General features: G+C 38.7%; 2 protein-coding genes and 1 long non-coding RNA gene across 3 annotated transcripts in view; all 3 read right to left on the bottom strand.

Annotated features, from left to right (window-relative positions):
- Nucleotides 1-5574, bottom strand: part of LOC126778703 (GTP-binding protein 2-like) — a 459746-nt gene extending 454172 nt beyond the window's left edge. Inside the window, exons 1-2 of the mRNA XM_050502321.1 lie at nt 5478-5574; nt 4675-4770 (exon numbers count right to left, since the gene is read on the bottom strand). The gene's annotated coding sequence lies outside the window, so the exon portion shown is untranslated. The remainder of the gene's footprint in view (nt 1-4674; nt 4771-5477) is intronic.
- Nucleotides 5575-10785: 5211 nt separating this feature from the next.
- Nucleotides 10786-12590, bottom strand: LOC126778722 (uncharacterized). The gene is made up of 3 exons (XR_007670226.1): nt 12571-12590; nt 11463-11556; nt 10786-10878 (listed from the first exon to the last, which is right to left on the bottom strand). It is a non-coding gene; the product is annotated as an uncharacterized LOC126778722 (long non-coding RNA).
- A 6573-nt stretch (nt 12591-19163) lies between these two features.
- LOC126778723 (uncharacterized) lies at nt 19164-23501 on the bottom strand. Its single transcript, XM_050502344.1, has 7 exons — nt 22791-23501; nt 22593-22646; nt 21903-22211; nt 20836-21019; nt 20049-20235; nt 19842-19895; nt 19164-19757 (listed from the first exon to the last, which is right to left on the bottom strand). The coding sequence occupies exons 1-7, from the start codon at nt 23470-23472 to the stop codon at nt 19164-19166; spliced, it is 2064 nt and encodes a 687-aa protein (XP_050358301.1). The 5' UTR covers nt 23473-23501.
- Nucleotides 23502-23836: the final 335 nt, after the last annotated feature.

The following is a 23836-nucleotide window of genomic DNA, read 5'->3' as shown; positions in this document are numbered from 1 at the left end:
CCTGTAGGTTTGGCCCCACCAATAAAAGGTTGTTTAGAGAAAAGCCTGATGATGTTGCAGCAGAGCCATCAAACACAACTCGCAACTTGGTTGATTCACTACTTTCTTTATAAACAGCATGATGACATAAGAAATATGAGTTTTCCGGATTTGAAATAACAGATTCTGATAGATGACCTAAATCGGCATATTCATTTATAAAATCTATATATTGTGATTTCAAAAGATAATTTTTCCGAAATCGTTTTTCTAAGTAAAGAAATCGTTTCTTAGCCAAAGTAAATGAATCTCCAAGACAATCTGGCGTATCGATCAATGGCAATTTTACACAAAACCTACCTGTGTTAGTGCGAAAGGTATTATTTAGAAAATGTTCTTCGCAAGTCTTTTCGGATTCACTTAAAACGGTTTTAGTAGGAACCTCTTCAAGTTGCCAAAATTTAGTTAATAAATTGTCAATTTCAGAATTATTATTACCTTTAGGAGTAATAGTGTGATTACAGTAAATATGTTCTTTAACGTTTACATTTATTGGACCTGCTATCAACCAACCTAACAAGGAATTTCTTAGAATTGGTAAATTCGGACCTAATACCCTTTGATCGCATTTTAATAGATTCCAAAATATATCTGCACCAACTAAAAAATCAACTGGTCCAGGCATATAAAAAGATGGATCGGCTAACTTTAAATCTTTAGGCAATTTGAAAATATATTTATCAATAAGAGTGTTAGGTAGTTCTCCTGTCAATTCAGCAAGTACAAAACAAGAAAAAGTTGTACAAAATGAAGTATTCAAAGATTTAATTGTCACTACACAGCTTTCGGCTATATTACTCGCTATATTATTGCCAATACCCATGACTTTAATGTCAATAGGATTAGAAGAGAGAGATAAGCGTTTTTTTAATGACTCACTAATAAAAGACGATTGACTACCTGAGTCTAATAATGCTCTAACACGTTCTGCCTTGCCCGTGTACGGATTGCAAACTTCTATTAAGGCTGTTGATAAAAGAACATTATTACTCTGCTTACTAAAATTAACAGATGAATTCGTCTGGTCCTCTGAAGTAGGTTTATGGAGCATGGTATTATGCTTACCCTTGCACTTACGGCAGGGTCCCATTCGACATTCAGCAGTAGGATGACCTTGGCGCAAACAATTAGCACAGAGTTTATACTTTGCCACATCAGCAAACCTTTCTTGTTCACTTTTAGATTTAAAAATATCACAATCGTAAATTTTATGGTTTTGATTACAAATAATACATAAAAATGCATTTTGTTTATTTTGATTAACGTGTGTAAATATTTTTTTAGTTTGTATAATAGGTTTTTGTAATTTATTGTCATTTGAAGTAATGCTATTTTGATTTTTATTTTGATTATTAATTCTATTTCTATTTACTGACTCAAGAACATCAGCATGATTATTTAAAAAATTATAAAATTTATCTAACTTCGGTACGTCATTAATGGTATTACTAAGCTCCTCCCATTTTAGTAGGGTAGTGTTGTCTAGTTTAGAAGACAACATGAATATGATAATCATATCCCAATGCTCTGTAGGCAGCCCCAGGGTTGACAGAGCTCGAATATTCTTAGAGACGTGATCAACTAAGTATCTCAATGATTTTTCTGATTCCCGTGTTATATTTTGTACGTTAAATAAAGAATTTAAATGATGGTGGATAAGTAGTCTTTTGTTGTCATAACGCTCCAAGAGTAAACTCCAAGCGTTATTATAATTCGCCGCTGACACTTCGAGATTTGAAATAATTCGCGCCGCGTCACCCTCTAAGTATGAAATCAAATAATGAAATTTATTAATTATCGGGACGCGGTCATTATTATGTATTAAAGTCAAATAGGTATCGCGAAACTCCAACCAACGAAAGTAAGCACCATAAAATTTTTGAATTTGAATTTTAGGTAGTTTAACATTTAAATCTTGATCGAGACTACATTGGCTTTCTTGTACAAATGATTCACGCTTTAAGTCGTCTTTAGTATTAAATTTATTTAACAAAGTTTTAGCAGTTGCAATCGTCAAAATAATATCCTGCTCAATGTTGTCTCTTTAATCGATTTCTGAGTATAAATTTTCAGAATTAAGAACCTCAATCTGATTCTGCAGCTCATCAAACTTTGTTGACAATCCCTCAAATTTATTACATTTCAAAGTTAATTCAGCAATTTCAAGATTTGATAATTCAGTGAAAGTAGTAATTTTTTCCAAATAATTTTTAAATTTAGTTATTTGACCTTTAATAGAACTGCGTCTTGTAAACAAATCCTGTAAAGTTTTAGTATTCGATAATGCCATGATTATATTTTAAACTTCTTTACTAATTTATAATATAATATAAAAAAAAATATGCTTTTGTATGTATGTATATATTGTAAGTAACTGTATTTAATTAAATAGGTAGAACACAGTACATAAAACAACTATTAAAAGGAATCGTCAACAAAATTAAGATTAAAAATAAAAATATTAAATCTTATCTTAATCTCCTCGAGTGACGACACTTGGGTCAGCTGGCCCTAAGCCGCTTTGCAGCGCTGGCACACGATGAATCAGCGCTTCAAACCGCTACGTAGCTCGCGCAACGCGACGGCTAACGGCCGCGATCTGGAATGTTCGGCAAACACAATGAAAAAAAAAAAAATGCAATTGTAAAATGTATTAAATTTTAATCTTTTATATTTTTACTTATTTTTAGGTATATAATGTAATTTTCAAAAAGTGTTAATTATTTTGTGGATACTATTTTATTAAACAATATTTCCTTTAACTTATTACGAAAACTATATTTTTAATAAACTAATCACTTATATTGTTAATCTAATTGTATTAAAATTAAATGTAGTTTGAGATATAACTTCTTTACGCAAATGAAACACAGAGAATACGGAGAAAATAGGAAGTAGGTATGATGGACTTTAGTGAAAAATATTTGGAAATAATTAGGCTAAGGAATAACCAGGGCACCTTTCTTTAATTCCTCGTTCTTGGAACCAGGATGCGTTGCTTTGGATGCTACGCTGGCCGTGAATGATAGTGGACCCCGTTTAACCATTGACCTTAAGCTTGCTGTGCTCCAAAATTATTGTTTCTTTTATGATCTCGTCGTTTCGAATGTCACTGCAGCGTTTTCTTTTTCGTTTGCGTTTTCTTTCAGATTGGCCTTCACAATCCAAGTTCCGAAACACGCGGTGTATGAAGAAGATGATTTTTGGACTTTACTATAATATACTATTTTTGATAGTGTCCTGTCACGGTCGCCAATGTTAGAACTTTAGTGGGTTCTAATGGAAGTTGAAATCAAACGATTTAACCTCGGAGTAAAAGTATATTATTCACTTTTGATACAGAGACACAGCGTTCGTTCGATAGTAAAAAGTTATATAAAAACAAAAATATTTATGTAGGTAGGTAAAAAATTAAAAGTAATGTAAAATGAATTAGTGTATGCGGAATTGCTATATTTATTTAGTAGGCGCTTCCTGAAGCCGTAACAGTAATATATAATTTTGTTTTGGTACATATTCAAATTTAGTATTGCATAAGTTAGGTAATAGACGAAATTTCATTTATATTTATAACTGATCAGAATATGATTGACGGGAATAGTTCGTGCTTATAATGCCTGAAGTTCTCAAAAAAATATGACCGAGTTATTACAACTTATACCTAAATACCTGGATGTTTATTTTTTAATTTATATATAATTAACATTATTTTATGCTGCAATTTTTTTTAATTTGTTGTGTAATATAATAAACAGGTTAGTAAAGGTTTGAATATGTTTTTTTATTTAAAAAATAACTTTTAACGCGACACGTTTTCTTAGACCAAAAACGTAAATGATAATAATGTCCCACAGCTGGGCTAAAACCTCTCCTTCTCAGGAGAAGGTTTGAGCTTATTCCACAACCTGCTTCGATGCATGGATTTCCTTCACCGAACACTTATAAATTAAATGTGTGAAAGTCAGTGGAGCTAGCAATCTCGGATACCAACACTGAGCTGACGATATACTTTATTGGCTCAACAATTCAACTGTAATTAGAAGTTATCGTTGGGTTCGTTGAGCGGTACCTGGTCCCCAGCCCCGCCGTGAACAGCAGCCGGCGGCCCCGCACGAGGTACTCCGGACAGCGGGCGAACCTGAACAGCACGGAGGCCCCCTCGCCCGCCCTCAGCACGTTGTTTGGAGACATTATACCCTAAAGCGAAAAATATATCCGTGGTCAGCGATGAGATGAGCAACCCGATGGTAGGTGGTCACCACCGCCCATAGACATTGACACCGCAATAAATATTAACCATCGCTTACATCACCAATGCGTCACCACCTTGGGAACTAAGATGTTATGTCCCTCGTGCCTGCAGTTACACTGTTTTACTCACCAACAACAATGCTATTGCTGTTTGGCGGCAGAATATATTATGAGTGTGTGGTAACTGGTGGTAAGGGCATTGTGCAAACCCGCCTGGGTAAGTACCACCCACTCATCAGATATTCTACCGCTAAACAGGAATATAACATAAAAAAATAAATATCATTATCATACTTAAGTATTTTACGCAACACCACCAACTATACAAAAATTAAACTATTTAATTCCACTCCGCAAAGTGAGTTTGATGTATGTATTCGTTACCTCGATAATGGCCGTCTGACGCACGTTCCCGACATGCACAGAGCACTGGAACCCTGGGTAGATGGCCGTGGAGTGTCTCAGGACATGCACGGATGCCTGTTACATTCAATCAAATTTAATTCATGACCGCATTACATATTATATTGCACAGTCTGTGCTAATATTGCTAGCATATAAAAAAACAGCCGAGATGGTCCAGGCACCACTGAATTTTCATGTGCTTAATTTGTGATTATAATTCATCTCGTACTTTACGATGAAGGAAAACATCGTGAGGAAACCTGCATGTGTCTAATTTCACTGAAATTCTGCCACATGTGTATTCCATCAAACCGCACTGGAGCAGCGTGGTGGAATAAGCTCCAAGCCTTCTGCTCAAAAAAGGGAGAGGAGGCCTTTAGCCCAGCAGTAGGACATTCACATGCTGTTACGGATAAAAAAACACACACACACAATGTGCTGTGCAAACACATACAAATCTATAGTCGATTCCAATAGCAAGTAGAGTATATAAGCAACTTTGACTTTGAAATTTGGTCGAAATCTTAATATTATGTGGTATTGACTATGGATTCGCGAAAAATTTAGCGTTTTGGTTATCTGTGAAGTTGTTATCGGAACTTTGTAAGTAAAACTAAAGTGTATACAAGTAGTTAAGTGTAACAGTGTCGTGTTGTATATAGAGATATATTGATCGAGAAGTGTTTGTAGTGTACAATACAGCAGAGCTGGTAGCGAATCGCATGGAATCGCATATCTAAGGTTTGCTAATCTTTTAAAAACGAGTAGAGTTTTCTGCTCACCTGAAAGTATATACAGCCTCTAGGGTCGTTTGGGTCTTCGAGGAACACCAGGTCGTCACACACGCACTTGTCCTGCGTGTCGCTCGACACGTGCGCGTCGCTGTAATTGCTCCCGTCGTCCGACACGTACACGTTCGTGCACTTCGTGTCCGATGTCTTCGTGAGGCTGTTCTTCACGTTGGCGATGTCCTGGAGGATATTATTGTTCTGTCTCCTCGCGTTCTTTCGATTCTTCTCCGAAGCTTGCGACGAGTGGACTAGTTCTGATATCTGTAACGATGAATTTTGAAAATAAAAAAATATATCACTTTTTTAATTTCGTATAGGTACGCTGGCAAATGACCACCTTATGGTAAGTGGTCGTCACTACCCATAGACTTTGTCACAGTCTATTAACCACCTCTAACATCGTAATGCGCCATCAACCTTGGGAACTAAGATATTAAGTCTCTTGTGCCTATAGTTACACTGTCTAACTCATCTTTCAAACTAGCACACAATAATAATAAGTATTGCCATGGCGGTAGAAACGTTATTCAAAAAAGCCTTTTTAAATCGTTTGTATAATATAATTTTAAATATAAAGCTACAACCAGTATGGCTACTCTGTAAGAACATTCTCTCACTCATCATCATCATGTCAACATTTCACCGGAGAGTGATGAATCTAAAATTCTAGAATAGCACTACTGGCCGCATATATATATTCTGTCTTAAATACATGTAAGTTTTTATTTAGTAATAAGGTTTGAATTAGCGACCCACCTGTCGTCCTCTGCAAGTCCCGGGCGGACAGCCTCCGAAGGTGGGCCGCTCGTGTCCCGCGGCGTAGCCCCCCGGCCGCGCTAGCAGCACCATGCCCTGCCGCAGTCCCGGCGGGAAGCGACCCAGGCCCAGCGACGCCGACTGTCCCGCGCGCACGCTGCCGCACGAGACGCGGTTGCGGTATATCGTGAGCACGGATATCTCCGCGAACTCGCCGGACTCCAGAGGTCCTGGGGGGGGGGGTGGTGTTAAATATACGTCGCTCTATTCATCTCACAACTAACAGAACGCAACGCACCTATGATAAGTTCGTCGCCCTCGTAGAGTCGCCCTCGCGCGAGCAGTCCCCCCACGACGGGCCCCGTCGAGTCCCCTACGTGGAAAATTTCGTCTATTTGAAACTCGCACGCCTCCTGTAAAGTGACATAAATTATAACATTTATAATTTAATAAAAAGGATACTAGTCAACTGCGCAACATCTGGTTCACTCACGTCCTCGGGGCGCTGCAAGTCGCGGCGCGGCGCCAGCGCCAGCAGGCACGCGTGCAGCGCGTTAAGGCCGGCGCCGCGCACGCAGCTCACTGGGAACACGGCCACCCTGCCGGCCGACACTACTGTGATTTGCGTTCAACTATATATATATATATATATATATATCTGATCCGAAACTAAGCAGAGCCTGTACTATGGCAACCAGACAACTGATATACTATTGTATAGACAATTACACACAGACTCAGGAAAAACAGACATGTTAATGCACACAATTGTCTGTCCTGAGTGGGAACCGAACCCACAACCTTTGGCGTGAAAGGCAAGTATCTAGCAAGTGTTGGCGTAGCTATAGACAATATTATTACCATTACCAATAGTATGGAACTCGTTTTAAAGTCATATATAAGAGTTCACCCAGAAACACTTCGGGTTAAATAAAGGCTTGTGAAGATACTCACTCCTCATCCTTTTTGATTTCCTCGTCTACATTGTCTATGGTGTCCAGTATCGACTTTTGCGGCGCAACGCAGTTCCTTGTCATATTCTCGTCAGTTATTAACAGCGGTTTCTGTAATAATACCAATATATACCATTACTTTAAATTTAAATAAATCTATAAATTATACAGCATCCCTGATTTATCATCTCGTGCTCCTTGAAGAACATCGCGAGGAAACCTGCATGTTTCCAATTACAATATATACTAATATTATAAATGGGAAAGTAAATATATCTGTTTGTCTGTTAAACTTTAACCCCCCCCCCCCGGCCTCTCTTTATGTTATATGTGTGCAATTGGGCCACCTGATGGTAAGTGGTCACCATCACCCATAAGCATTGATGTAAGAAATAATAACCTAGTTTATAAGCTAGTCTTTATAGATGCTATTTAAAATAAAATCACTGACCTTATTAGCGGGTTCTAACAATTGAGCCAGCCTCGCTACAACAGCGTTGATGTTGCTAACCAGTTCACACTTGTTGATGACTGCGAAGAACGGCATGTCCAAAGCCAGCAGAAGACCGATGTGTTCTTCTGTGATGCGAGTTATACCGGCTGTTGCCGAAATCTAGAAATAAAAAAAAACTTTATAGTATAAGTTGATAATATGACTACAGTGCCATCTATAATATTACCTTATAGCTGAATTAAAAAACTTACAGCCACTGGGTCGCTGTGACCCTGGCCCCTCGGGCCAAAAATTAAAGACACGACAGGTTAGGGGGCAACCCCGCGGCCCATACCCAGACTGGCCTAGGCCAGTTAGGAGGAACCAACTCTCTCTCTTAAAAAACTTTCATTAATAAGACGTATTGCTCGATAAGGGTTTATAAATATGATAAAAAATTGTGTTTAAACTCTTACATAGTTTAATTGTAGCAAAAGAGTTTAGTTTTTTGCCGAGTATTTTTAGTAGGATCTACAGTTTGAGCCGGTGTTAGGTTTATATATTATTACCTGAATAAATTATTTTGATTTTGAGCTGTTTGTAAAAATGTATTAATAGACAAGATATTTATTCAATAAAATGAAAATTAACTTTTGGTTTGATGTGTCAGGACTCCAAAAAAATCCTTACCTAATAATAATTTGAAAAAACGTTATCAGGGCTATAGAAAAAGACTTAGGATACCTGAAATCTGAGCCCCACCCCCACACGTATGGGGACTAGTAATAAATAAACATACTTACAACGAGCATGGCGTAGTGCGGGGAGTAACCCGTGAGCCCGTGGAGCGTGGTACGTTGATACTTGCTGTGGCCCGCCAGGTCCAGGAAAGACACCAGCTTGGCGCTCCTCTCTCCGATGCGCTCCGCTGTCATCAGCTCGGAACAACCGTAGTTGACGACATTATCCTGATTATATGAATGTAATACATTATATGACTTTCATTTTAGGTATAAGTAATACCGGGTAGTGTTGCATGTCGATAGTCCATTATCGATAAAATCGATAGTTTTGGACTATCGATTATCAATGATTTTTCGATAGTATTGACGTATTGATTTTTTTGACGAGCCGGTAGGCGTGGTTGGTAGTTACTTGCCTTTCATGCCAAAGGTCGTGGGTTCGATTCCCACCCAGGACAGACATTTGTGTGCATGAACATGTCTGTTTGTCCTGATTCTGGGTGTAATTATCTATATAAGTATGTATTTACAAAAGAAAAGTAGTATATGTAGTATATCAGTTGTCTGGTTTCCATAACAAGAGCTCTGCTTAATTTGGAATCAGATGACCGTGTGTGAATAATGTCCAATATTATTATTATTATTATTATTTGATGATGAAGTTAATGAAGTTTTATTAAATCGTTACTATCGAATGAATACCTATGGATTGCTGTTATCAATAGTATTAATAATAATAATGATGTCCTCCAGACCGATTTCGGCTACGGCGGCCAATCTCAAGAGCGATTAGCCAAATACGCAGGAGATATTATAGTGCACAAGTGTGTGCGCGAACACAGGTGCACTCCCTATTCCCTAACTCTCATAATCCGATGGGACGGCAATCCGACACGACCGGAAAGAATTCAGGCGGAGGACCAACGGCTTTACGTGCTTTCCAAGGCACGGGAGTGTACACACTTTTAACTTCCAGGGCTGCTACTGAGAATCTTCTGACAGAAAAACCCAATAACTTTTTATTGGCCCGGCCTGGGAATTGAACCCAGGACCACCGGGTCTGCGGCCTTACATCAAGCCACTAGACCAACGAGGCAGGCAAACGAGTTATCAATAGTATTGTGAACAGTGAGCTATAGTAACTATCGATAATATCGACAATATTGACACAAGACGATACTTTCGGAAGTACTGTCGATAATAGTTTTCGAGGTCAAACTATCGATAGTTCTGCAACACTGATACCTGGGATTAGGTAAATGAAACTACAATTTATTAGATTTCAAGAACAATCACTTCTACACTATATATACTCCGTAGCGAATATCTAGACAGCGCGATTCAGGAATCTATCGTTAACGGGGTGTAACATACGCCATCATACAACTGGATAATAGAATAACGGAAGCTTTTACAAAGATTAATATGATTGAAAAATGAGTATGAAAACTAGATAAAGATGTTTAGACAACTTGTAGCCGAGATGGCCCAGTGGTAAGAACGCGTGAATCTTAACCGATGATCGTGAGTTCAAACCCGGGCAAACACCACTGAATTTTCATGTGCTTAATTTGTGATTATAATTCATCTCTGCTTGACGGTGAAGGAAAACACCGTGAGGAAACCTGCATGTGTCTAATTTCACTGAAATTCTGCCACATGTGTATTCCACCAACCCGCATTGGAGCAGCGTGGTGGAATAAGCTCCAAACCTTCTTAAAAAAGGGAGAGGAGGCTTTAGCCCAGCAGTGGGACATTCACAGGCTGCTACGGATACGAACGGTTTAGACAACTGCACGGGACTAATAATAGTACTTGTGTGTGCGTGCAAGCACAGACAGTCTCTATTCCCACACACTCTTAATCCTATTGAGAACCGAGATGGTAGTGAATAGAATGTGTAAATCGTTACCAATGATAGCGTGTTAAAATCCAGATTAGCACCACTAAATTGGAACAGCGTATTGGAATAAGCTCCTCATCAAAGGGAGAAGAGGGAGGGATTAGCCCAGCAGTGGGACATAGACATTTACATAATCCCAGGGTGAAAATTAGAGAGAGTTCAGGCGCAAACAATGTCTTTACAAGCTTCCAAATCTCAATTCTAGTGTACAACTTACTTTTACTTTTCTTTTCTATTTACTTATTATAAAAAATAACGCCTCTGCTGGGCTAAGCCCTCCCCTCCACTTGTGATTTGGAGCTCTAAATTGCAGTTTCAATGCGGGTTGATGGATATACATAGCAATACTTCATCCCATAAAAGCAGATCTCCTGACAATGTGCCCATTTATTAAGGACATCAAAGTGCAGTGGTGTTTGCCCGGGCTTTGCAAGTGGGTGGGGGATTGTTCTTAATTTAAATAAACGTCAAAATAATCATTAGCGCATCTGAGCATTGAAGCCGAGTATCTCGTGGCTGAGCGAGGACGTCCTACCACTTTTCACTTCGTGCAAATGCCTGAATATGTTCAGGCGAGCGCTCCCTCTACCGTTATCGAGTTCACCTGTAGAAAAGAAAAACTATTGTTTTGCGCACTACAAACAGCTAACATACCATCAACCAATGACGTCATTACAATTTCAAGATCAAATTTTATACTGCCATTGTAATTACAACTAAGTTTCTTGACCATAAAATATTTATCTGAGGATAAAATAAATGATATTACAATATAATATTAACAAAGTCGGTTTTTGTCCCGACTGAGTAGGTATCATTTAATTTGTTTAAAAATGTAACAGCATTTTTACCCATAGCTGGGATAAGGCGTCATTTCCTTATTACGAGTACAGACGTATAGGATCTCTACATGATAATCGAATCAAAAACTTTTGGATACGAAGCCTTATAAATTTTTTTTTTTTATAGAATAGGAAGGCGGACGAGCATATGGGCCACCTGATGGTAAGTGGTCACCAACGCCCATAGACATTGGCATTGCAAGAAATGTTAACCATCGCTTACATCGCCAATGCGCCACCAACCTTGGGAACTAAGATGTTATGTCCCTTGTGCCTGTAATTAAATACTCAATATTTAATTTAGTTACTAGAACTCACGACTTCAACAAGATAATAACGAACGTACCTTGAGTGAGAACGCCTATGAGCGTCGACTTGCCCGCCTCGTTCGCCCCCATCACCGCGACCCGCAGCTCGACGCTCTGCTGCGTGTCCGCCAGCTGCGAACCGAGTACGTACTGTAGCGTAGACAGGTTTAGACAGAGATAGAATTATCAAATCTTTTGACCCTTATCGTGTAACCAGTTTTGGTGTTTGTTGAAACTCGACAGTTGGTGCGTTCATTGTGTTTTATGTTCAATTTTCGCTTATATTTATGTTAGAAAACGATTCTAATCCAGTGTAAAGGCCGAGAAACAATCCTTATATCATATCGATGGTTATACAATGGTGCAGTGTCGTATTATTTCATGTTAAAGCGACAGCAAGAAGAAAATTGCCGGCGTGTGTTTTCACGCGTAAGTACGACTGTTTTGTCTCAAAATATAGTTTCTCAGTGATGTTTATTTATGCCACAGCATGACGGAACCTTATATCGCATTAAAATCCTTAAGATAATATGATTTTCCAGTTTTTATTATTCATAACCTATAATTATTTATCATGTAAGTGCTGCCAGCATCGGCTAAAAAAAGTCCTGATATTCGATAAAAAATATCGACTCGTCGACAATGAAACAAATAAATACGGAGTCCATTAATAAACTAAAGTGCTTCGTTATATGTATATATGTTATTTTAATTTATTCGTTATCCTATTTATAGTTTTCTAACGACAACATGATTTAACATTCTTCATGAATTTATAATATTATTAGATTCGGAGTCAAGAGGGTAACATAGAAATAAATGTGGCAACCATTCTTTATGAGGAGAACGCTAATCCAGTACCATATAAAGATGCCGAAGTACTATTGATAACGGAAACAAAAATAAACAATGCAACGGTTTTCGGGTGTAGGAGGAAAACAAAAAATATTATAATTAAAAAAAATGTATAATAAACATTAAAAAGTAAAATTTAATAACCCTATTTAGTTTTAATTAAGTCCCGAAAATCTCCCAAAACAGGGAACGCGGGTACTATGGCAACGTTATAAGCACACATCGACAAACCATCTCCGTCTCGATCGCGGCCTCGCGGCCCCTCGGTGTACCAGTTCCAGGCGTGCCCACCTTGCGGATGTACACCTCGGCGACGGCGCGCGCGGGAGCCACGCGGCGGGCCCGCGCGCCCACGACCGCCGCCACACCGCCGCGCCGCCGCCCGAGCGCAGCCGCCACTTCAGCTGCGGGGGGGGCACGTGTTGAGGTGTCGGGGTGACAATACGATATATTTTTACTGGTGGGAGAGCTTTGTGCGAGCCCGTCCGGGTAGGTTCCACCCCCTCGTCAGATATTCTACCGCAGACCAGCGGTACTCGGTATTGTTGTGTTCCGTTTTGAAGGGTGAGTGAGCCAGTGTAAATACAGGCACGGGGGACATAGCATCTTAGCGTTCCCGAGGTTGGTGGCGCATTGATGATGTGAGCGATGATTAACATTTCTTACAATGCCAATGTCTATGGACGACCACTTCCCATCGGGTGGCCCATATGCTCGTCCGCCTTCCTATTCTATAAAAAAAAAATATCTCGCTGAATGTCAACCGCCTATCAAAATTCATTTTAATTAAACGATTCGCTAACTAACAGCGCCACACGTGTGTATCCGGGGCATTATTATGCTTTTGAAATGCCGCTTAACGTTGTACGTCACTCGAAACGGCGCCACCTATCGGCCCCGAGTGGAACTACGAGCATCGCATCGATATATTTCACGAGAACAACCTCAATAAAATTGTTTGTATTATACGCTCAAATTGAATATACATATATATTGCTTAAACGACATATAAAAACACTATTGTTTTTTTTTTAATCCGTGTTATAAAATGAATTACCTCGTGGCGTTGAGCTGTCAAGACCACAGAGTCTGTATGAAAGCACACACTGTAGCTCGTGGTTGCGTTTTATCAGCGTAAAAAGTCAAAATTAGCATATTTTTAAAACCTTCGTGATTTAATAAAATATTTCGAACAAGGAAAATGTTTTCCTAATAAAGTGTTTGTTTTATATCAATTAATAACCGTTGTGTGATATCAAAGGTATTTTTTTTATAGAATAGGAAAGCGGACGAGCATATGGGCCACCTGATGGTAAGTGGTCACTAACGCCCATAGACATAGGCATTGTAAGAAATTTTAACCATCGCTTACATCGCAAATGCGCCACCAACCTTGGGAACTGAGACGTTATGTCCCTTGTGCCTGTAATTATACTGTCTCACTCACCCTTCAAACCGGAACAAAACAATACCAAGTACTGCTATTTTGCGGTAGAATATCTGATGAGTGGGTGATACCTACCCAGTTAGCTACCTAAGTTATATATAATGTTATATATTTAATATTATTTATTATTCACTTGCGTCACCAGGTGCTGGAAGCGTCGCTCGCACGGCGAGACCAGCTGCAGTTTGTACTCGACGTTCCCGAAACGAGGCTCCGGGGTTAGACTCCCGTAGCACTCGTCGCCGGAATCGTCGGCGTCGGATGTTCTGAGGGCCAAATCGAATATATTTAACATTGATCTTATTTCAATTAATGCCATCCGCGTTCGGTGAGACCGACTCACTGTTTATGATCTCCTGGTACATTAACACTGTAATCCTAACTGGAACTAATTGACTCTTTTAATCTAATCGTTCGGTGAGACCGACTCACTGTTTATAATCTCCTGGTACATTAGCACTGTAATCCTATCTGAAACTAATTGACTCTTTTAATCTAATCGTTCGGTGAGACCGTCTCACTGTTTATGATCTCCTGGTACATTAACACTGTAATCCTAACTGAAACTAATTGACTCTTTTAATCTAATCGTTCGGTGAGACCGACTCACTGTTTATGATCTCCTGGTACTTTAACACTGTAATTCTTACTGAAACTAATTGACTCTTTTAATCTAATCGTTCGGTGAAACCGTTTCACTGTTTATGTTCTCCTGGTACATTAACAACGTAATCCTAATACTAAATCTTTGAAACTAATAATAATAATATCCTGGGACATTTTTCACACACGGCCATCTGATCCCAAATTAAGCTCGTACAAAACTCGTGCTATGGAAACCAGACAACTGATATACTACATATACTACTTTTCTTTTGTAAATACATACTTATACAGAAAATTACACCCAGACTCAGGACAAACAGACATGTTCATGCACACAAATGTCTGTCCTAGGTGGGAATCGAACCCACAACCTTCGGCGTGAAAGGCAGGTACCTTTCAACACCGCCAAACGGCTCGTCATATAATATAAATACTACTGCTAGGCTTCAAATTAGTTCCGCCCGAGGTTTTATTCACATTCCTTTTTTTATAAACAAATTAGTCTCATAAAAGACTCGAATTCAGGGCGTCATTTTGTTTAACTTCAATTGGATAGAATGCGAATAAAACTGCGGGACAGCGCTTGTATATTTTGAAGTTTTATTTTAACAAATAAATATTGAAAATCGATTTCATAATTATAGTATTATTGTAAAATAAAAGCTTTATAAATTGTTTTGGCAACACACCATATTTTCATTTCTGGCATTGGTTATTTTTTTTTTTATTGAAGTGGTATATTGCCAATTTCTGTATTTATTCTGGATGTTCCGAAAATGTCATTATATGTAACAGAGTCGAACAAGCAATGTAATTCAAAATTATTTTATGTTATTTTTAGGAAGTACGAGTAAGCTGGCTGGTTAAGGTCTGTTCTACCTTTTTGGATAATACACAGTGGATTGTTTAGCAGAATTTCAGTGAAATTTGATAATTATAAATGCAGGCTGTCTCACGATATTTTTAAACGCAAACTAATCACATGAAAATTCACTGGTGCTTGTTTAGGTTTGAAATAGTCATTATTGTTTAAGGTAGTGTTATATGTATTTAACTATGCCTGCTCGATATATATATTAAAAAAAACACACACAAAAAGTGACTTGGGAACAGATAAGTAACATTCCTTTTGAATACAATAACATAACATGAATGACAAATTTCATTATCAAAATAATCACAACAGATAACCGATAAGGCATTTTAATGTTTTTATTAGTCATAACAGATTAGAAAAAGTTAAATTTAAAAAAATCTTTTTGTATGTCTACTATAAAATATGTTTATAAATGTTATATTATTTTATAAGAAAGGGGGGTAAGGGGGGAACGGAACTACCATCTAAACCGACCCAATTGCCAATCTCACCTGCACGTGGTGCTCCCTGCTAGATAACAGACGAGGCTCTGGCGACGGATCAATGGCGGTATAACCATACGCACCATGATTGGAAAAAGGGAAACAGCGACCTTGAGGTACAAGTAACCTCTAAAATGTCTGGTGCAGAAGGCAAGGGGAAACCACTGCACTATTATTCCCTAGTTATCGTCAGCTTTATGGAAAAGTCTAAGAAAGAAATGGCCCCGAGTTCCTGGCGTCCAGGTGGAAAAAACAACAAATGAAGATAGGAACGTGGAACGTCAGAAGCTTGAAGAGTCCTGAAAAAGTCTACAATGTCTGCAAAGAAATGCAACGAATGAAGATTAACATCATGGGACTAAGTGAGATTAGATGGATAGGCAAAGCTAAACACCAAATAGATAATAATTACACCATGTATTACTCTGGTTCCGAGGATAGCTCCAACAAGTATGGAGTGGGAGTAATCATAAACACAAAATACATTAATAAACCTGTTAACTTAGTACCAAAATCAAACCGAACCATGTTAATATTATGTAGACTCAAACAACTAAAGAAGAGAACACAGTACCACGCAATAGACGTGAGGAAACTTAAAGAACTTAACATCCAAGATAAAGTGGCGAAAGAAATAAACGAGTGGGCAGCAGATGAGAAACCTGGGATAATGCGTACAGTGGAGGAAGAGTGGTGTTCAATGAAGAACAAAATATTAAACATCAATAAGACACACTTGAAAAGAGATTGGATTCCTAAGCAGAGTTGGATGACAGAAAAAATATATGATCTTATCGAAGAAAGGAGAATCTACAAGAATTCCGACAATAGCAAGTATACTGAGATTGATAAGAAAATTCGGCGTGAAGTTCGTTATGCTAGAGATGCTTGGTATCAGTGCAAGTTTGATTTTGTGGAGGACCTTTATGCTAAACATGATGCATTTAACCTGCATAAGGAAATAAAATCTTTGGTAGGACACAAAAAGACGACTCACCAACTTACGGATGAAAATAATATTCCCATATTAGATATATCAGGAAAAAAACACCTATGGGAACAATACATTTCATCAATATACCGACGATTTCCGAAGCATAGCGGTAAATTGTGATCCAAATGACGGATATCCTATCCTGAAAAATGAAGTCACAAACGCTCTTAAAAAAGCTAAAACGGGAAAATCAACCGGACCGGATAATGTTCCCATAGAGGTACTCAAACTTATTGAAGACGAAAATATTAACTTCCTGGTTAAATTCTTTAACTTGGTATACGACTCTGGCCACTTACCCAAAGACTGACTAACCTCAACTTTTATTACGCTTCCTAAGAAGACCAACGCAAGAAGGTGCGAAGAGTTTCGAACGGTTAGCCTTATGAGCCAAGTATTGAAACTATTTCTGAATATCATCCACGAGCGAATAAGAGCTAAATGCGACGAACATCTCGCAGATAGTCAGTTTGGTTTTCGAATAGGAGTGGGCACGAGAGAGGCTCTTTTCGCAATGCAGGTTCTCGTACAAAAATGCAGAGACATGCAACAAGACGTTTTTCTTTGTTTCATCGATTACGAAAAAGCCTTTGACAGAGTACTGCATGACCGTCTAATTGCAATATTACATGATATCGGCTTAGATGACAAAGATGTATATAACTAGGTTTATGAATTTTTGGTTATTGAATTTTCATTGGCGTTTTACGAAATATTAACCATCATTTATATTGTCAATGTGCCACCAACATTGGGAACCAAGATGTAATATCCATTGTGTATGTACGTTATTTCATAAACCTAGTTATATAATTATTTAATATTAACTAGAAATTGGATGTATGTGTGTACATACATAAGAAGCCATTAGTTCCATATTATATTTTCATATATATATATAAACCTTTATATATTGCAATATTATTTATACATAAGCATAGACGTTTTGCATGTATGTTATATACGTAATAAAAACTCTGACACTGATTAATTAACTGACTGAATAAAAATGAGTTATGAGTGAAAATTTGCTCGATCACATATGATGGTTTATTAAAAATTTGTCCCCTAGTGTTAAATATATGAAAGTTTATATGGATGGTCCACATTTATTTATACAGTGTTGCCAACTTGGGGGTTTTCCCCCTAAATAGGGCTATGTCAGATGAAATCAAATAGGATATTTTCAGGTCAGACATTTTTTAGAAGGAACATTTTTTTTAAAAATTCTCTCCGGGGATTAACTCTTCAGCTTCATTTAATTGAGTATATTTCAAGTTTACTAATGCTACTTGCAGTACTTGATTTGCTTTTTTTTAACATCATATTATAAATGTATTTTGTATTTGTTTCAATTCATCCGTCAGGAGGATGCTTCTAAGAGATTGGCTAGAGATTGGAGAGAGTTTTTATGTAACATAAAAATACCATCATCGTTTGTCGTTTTTTGTAATTTAATCCGCAAGGCGAAACGCCTCCTACGCAATCATGAAGTGAACACGACAAGAAAACTGGTTATAGATACAATTAATATATTTAATTTAATAAAAGCAATTAATGGTTGAATAAGATTTTTTTTAAACAAAGATAATTAGTATCATTTACGTTTTTGGTCTAAGAAAACGTGTCGCGTTAAAAGTTATTTTTTTAAATAAAAAAACATATTCAAACCTTTACTAACCTGATTATTATATTACACATAACAAATTTAAAAAAATTGCAGCATAAAATAATGTTAATTATATATAAATTAAAAAATAAACATCCAGGTATTTAGGTATAAGTTGTAATTAGTCGGTCATATTTTTTTGAGAACTTCAGGCATTATAAGCACGAACTATTCCCGCCAATCATATTCTGATCAGTTATAAATATAGATGAAATTTCGTCTATTACCTAACTTATGCAATACTAAATTTGAATATGTACCAAAACAAAATTATATATTACTATTTTGGTAAATTTTTACAAAATTCAAGCGATTCATCACTGCTTGAAAATTATATTTTATTCTTATTAGGCGCCATTTTGAATATATAAGGAATGGCCTGTGTTTAAGACTCTGCGGCAACATGAATGGAAAAAAATACCGCTAAGCTAAATAACAATAATTATTAAAAGAATAGCAGACCTAACATCAGAAATAGCATTTGAGTGATAACTGGAACGTCAATCAAACACAGGAGCAAGATGGTGACTGATTTATTGCGAATATAAAAATACCTACATACAGTTATAATATAAAACCGTCCATTTTCCCCCTTTTTAAATTACTTAAACACTTAAAGTATAGCTATAACAGTAAAGTTTATATTCTTATTAATTAACAAACAGTATTTAAACAATATTTAACGGTATAAAAACTACATCTAGGTTCTAGGTACATATATATGTATGTATGTATATACAATTATACATGTATTATAATATATATATACTTAAACTAACTAAACAAACAAACACCTCTTAAAATTACGTTTAACAATGTTTTTTTATTCTGCGGTTATAAGCGCGCAAATCTCTAGCAGTAGCATTCGGAGGGGGAGGCGTCGGGGGACGCGGTCCAGGTGACAATGAACGTGTCTCCGGGCCACTGTCCTCGGCTTCCCCTGCCGCGTCCTCAAACCTCTCCTCCTCAGCCTCACTATCAGCCGACCCCGACCCGTTAACATTTTCGATCTCATTTTTCCCTTTGTTAATTACCGAGCCGTGCTGATTAGTCCGCGATAAAGAAAACCGATCTTTTTTATTTAGGTTAATCACTTGATCGTGATGTCTACGCCACGTTACTCCATCTCCCACGTCTACTTTATACGACACTGGACCCGATTGACCTGTTACAGTTCCCCCTGTCCACTTAGTTCCGTTCTTAGTATAATCGCGTACCATAACGTCATCACCTACTTTAATTTGACGTGTTGACCCCATTTTATTAGCAACCTGCCTATCTTGCACCGACTCCACGACCTTTGACACGTTCGGGCGTAACGCGTCCAGACGTCCTCGTAAGCGACGTCCTAACAACGCGACGGCCGGAGAAACTCCCGTAGTAGCATTTTCACAGTTTCGATACTGAAAAAGAAATTTCAATAGGGACAAAGACACATCCTCTTTTAAGTATACTGCACGTTTTATGACTTTTTTTACGGTTTTTACGGCATTCTCAGCCGCACCGTTACCTTGAGGTCTGTATGGTGCCGTTGATATATGCTTTATACAGTTTAAAATGCAATAATTATTAAAATCTAAACAACTGAAAGGGGGACCGTTATCCGTAACTAGTTGCGATGGAAGCCCGAATCTCGCAAAAATAGTTCTTAAAACGGAAATGGTCGAATCTGCGTCCGTTCGTAACATACATACAACTTCCAGCCACTTGGAGTGCGCGTCGATTAATATTAAATATTTTTTTCCTGCACATTCAGCGAAGTCCGCATGTAAGCGTTGCCACGGATGAAGAGGAAATTCCCACGGATGCAAAGTAGCCCGCGGGGGTGCGTCTCGAACCATGCGACACGCTTCGCAATTCCGACACAAATTTTCTATATCCCTATCAATATTAGGCCAATAGATATAACTTCTTGATACATTTTTCATTTTATTTATACCAAGATGACCTTCGTGTATTTCTTTCAAGATCTTTTTACGTAATTGTGGCGGTACTATGATTCTATATTTGTAAATTAAACAACCTAATTCTAAAACAATTTCGTTTTTCCTACTAAAATAAGCTTTTTCTTCCTCGCATTTCGTATAAGACGGCCATCCAAACAACACATAACCAACGATCTTACTTAATAATGGATCTTTCTTTGTTTTGCGACTAATATCTTTAAAATTAATGGGTAAGTTATCGTCTATTATATTGATATAACTTAACGGCGCAGGCGATGATGATCGGTGTTCGCACGGCAGGGGTAAGCGGGATAACGCATCGGCCGGACTGTTCTCGCACGAACGCACAAATTCTACCGAAAATTCGTAAGCCGATAACCGCGCCGCCCAGCGCTGCAAGCGACTTGCAGCCGTTTGAGGGATACCGCATTTTGGACTAAAAATGTAACTTTACGGTTGATGATCCGTTCGTAGTACAAATCGTCTACCGAAAAGATATTGATGATGTTTAATAATCCCAAAAAAGATAGCTAACGCTTCTTTATCAAGTTGGCTATAATTAATTTCTGCACTATTAAGCGTGCGCGACACACAGCTCACGGGGCGCTCGCTGCCGTCCGGGTAGCGGTGCGCGAGAACGGCGCCCAGCCCGTACGCGCTGCTATCCACCGACAACACCAACGGCCGGCCCTCTTCGTAGTGTGCCAGCACCTTATCCCCTGCCAAAACTCTTTAACTGAGTAACATTTTCCGGTCGTGGCGCATCGCATATAGCTGATATTTTTTTATTATCGGGGTGCAAGCCTAATCTATCTATCCCGTAACCGTAACAGCCTGTGAATGTCCCACTGCTGGGCTAAAGGCCTCCTCTCCTCTTTTTGAGGAGAAGGTTTGGAGCTTATTCCACCACGCTGCTCCAATGCGGGTTGGTGGAATACACATGTGGCAGAATTTCAGTGAAATTAGACACATGCAGGTTTCCTCACGATGTTTTCCTTCACCGTAAAGCACGAGATGAATTATAATCACAAATTAAGCACATGAAAATTCAGTGGTGCTTGCCCGGGTTTGAACCCACGATCATCGGTTAAGATTCACGCGTTCTTACCACTGGGCCATCTCGGCTCTATCTATAATAAAGCCTAAATATTTGACGTTAAATTTCAAGAAACTACATTTGTTTAATTTTACCGTGAAACCCATAGACCGTAACCGTTCCAGCACAGCTCGTAAATTACTCATATGTATTTGTCTATTAGAACCTGTCCCACATATATCATCTAAAAACACTACCGTACCGGGAACCCCTCGGAGCGTCTCTTCCATAATTTTTTGAAATTTTTCCGGTATACATGATAACCCGCATTGGAGCAGCGTGGTGGAATAAGCTCCAAAAACCTTCTCCTCAAAAAAGAGGAGAGGAGGCCTTTAGCCCAGCAGTGGGATATTCACAGGCTGTTACGGTACATGATAACCCGAAAGGTGTGCGGCGATATACGAAGGTGCCGATATGAGTAGTGATCGCGGTATAAGGTTGAGATTCCTCTGATAAAAGGACTTGTTGATATGAGTGTTTCAAGTCAATTTTTGAAAACTCCTCACCCCCACTCAATGCTGCAAACAATTCCTCTATACGAGGCAAAGGGTAATAATCACGTTTTAATTTCGGGTTTATCGTAATTTTATAGTCCCCGCAAATACGTATTTCGCCGCATTCCTTCACCACGGGGACGATCGGAGTTCCGTACTCCGAGTGGTCCACGCGGTAGGTATAACCTTCGCGCTCGAGGCGCTCGAGCTCGTTCTCGACGCGGCCGCGCAGCGCGAGGGGAACGGGGCGTGCCCTTACATAAACCGGTTCCTTATCCGTGAGATGCAATTGAATTGTTTTCTTACACGTACCTAACTTATCTGTAAACACTTCAGTAAATTCGTTTATTAAACAGTCTATAAAATTATCTTCTACAATTTCTTTTAACGTTATTTTTTTAATATTCAAAGCGCGCATCCAATCACGGCCCACTAAAGGGCGCGACCCATTTTCTATGACGTATAAAGCTAGATTTTCCGCCTTAATTTCGTTAAGAGTAACATTTACATTAATATAACCAAGGGACTTAATTTGAGTCCCGGAATAACAACGTAGAATGAGATTATCTGTATTAATTTTTTTATTAGGGAATAATTTATTAAAAAGTTGATCACTAATGGCAGAGATACGACTCCCCGTGTCTATTTCACATTCTAATACATGACCGTCGATTATCACTTTGATAAAATAGGGTCCATTACCTTTAGCCGCCAATTCGATATTGAAGAAGTCCTCATCCTCGGAGGCACTCGCGTCTACAACATAATTATTATAGCTATTGCGCCCAAATGCACGATTCCGCACTTCCTCACACATAACTTTTAAATGCCCTTTTTTTTGACATTTATCGCAACTATATTGCGCATAACGACACTTATTAGCACTATGAGACTTCCCACATCTCCAACAGCGCACCTCGTCCGCATCCCTCCGGCCGCGGGCGCGCGCGCCGCCGCCGGCCACCGCCGAGGGCCGCCGCGCCGGGCCGCGCCGGTCGCTCGCCTGATGCAGGGCTTCTGCGCCCTCGCCGCCTGCACACGAGGCCGTAGTCGGGACCGACGTCGCCCCGCTCACCTCCGCGTGCTTCTCTGCAGCCTCCAGCGCCAGAGCCAACTCCACCGCCTCCTTAAATTTGATATTTCTCTCCGCGAATATTCTAGACCGCATCACTTCATTGACCAATCCAGACACAAATTGATCTCGTAGGTTTTCTTCCAGCGTACTCCCAAAATTACATGTTGTTGCCAGGTGTTTAAGGTTGTGAAGATAATCCATGAGAGGCTCGCCGGGGCGTTGTCTACGTAACCGAAACACGTGGCGTTCGGCTATTTCTGAGCGTTGTGGTTCTAGGTGATCGGATAATAGTTTTACCAATTGATCGAAGTTTTTCGTTTCGGGAAGTGCCGGCGAACATAGATCGCACATTAATGCATAGGTAGCCTCTCCTACAACCGTTATTAATAACGGTACATGCAGTTCCTCTTTAATCTCATTTAGCACAATGTATTGTTTTACTCTTCTAATATACGCCGGCCACTGCTTAGAATTCACATCGAATGGTTCTAATTTTCCAATAGGCATTATTGAAACACTAATTTGTAACTTTTTAAATAAACGCGTGGTATGTAACCGACTCGTTGCCAGTGGAACGTCAATCAAACACAGGAGCAAGATGGTGACTGATTTATTGCGAATATAAAAATACCTACATACAGTTATAATATAAAACCGTCCAATAACCATCCTCAAGAATATTAAAAAATGCTCTGTTATGTCATATTCTGTTATTTTGAAAAGACCCCATTTTCAAATTCGTATTGTGTTATTTAAATTTATTGAAATATTAAATATTTTTAAACATAATCATGACGCCATTTTAAATTTAAATTTTGGCGCGATTCATATTATTGTATTGTTGTATACTTATCTTTTGTCGAAGTATTTA

Source organism: Nymphalis io, chromosome 27 (genome assembly GCF_905147045.1).
Source record: "Nymphalis io chromosome 27, ilAglIoxx1.1, whole genome shotgun sequence".
Lineage (NCBI taxonomy): Eukaryota > Metazoa > Arthropoda > Insecta > Lepidoptera > Nymphalidae > Nymphalis > Nymphalis io.
The sequence above is the reverse complement of the archived record's forward strand: the minus strand, read 5'-3'. Positions and strand labels throughout refer to the sequence as shown.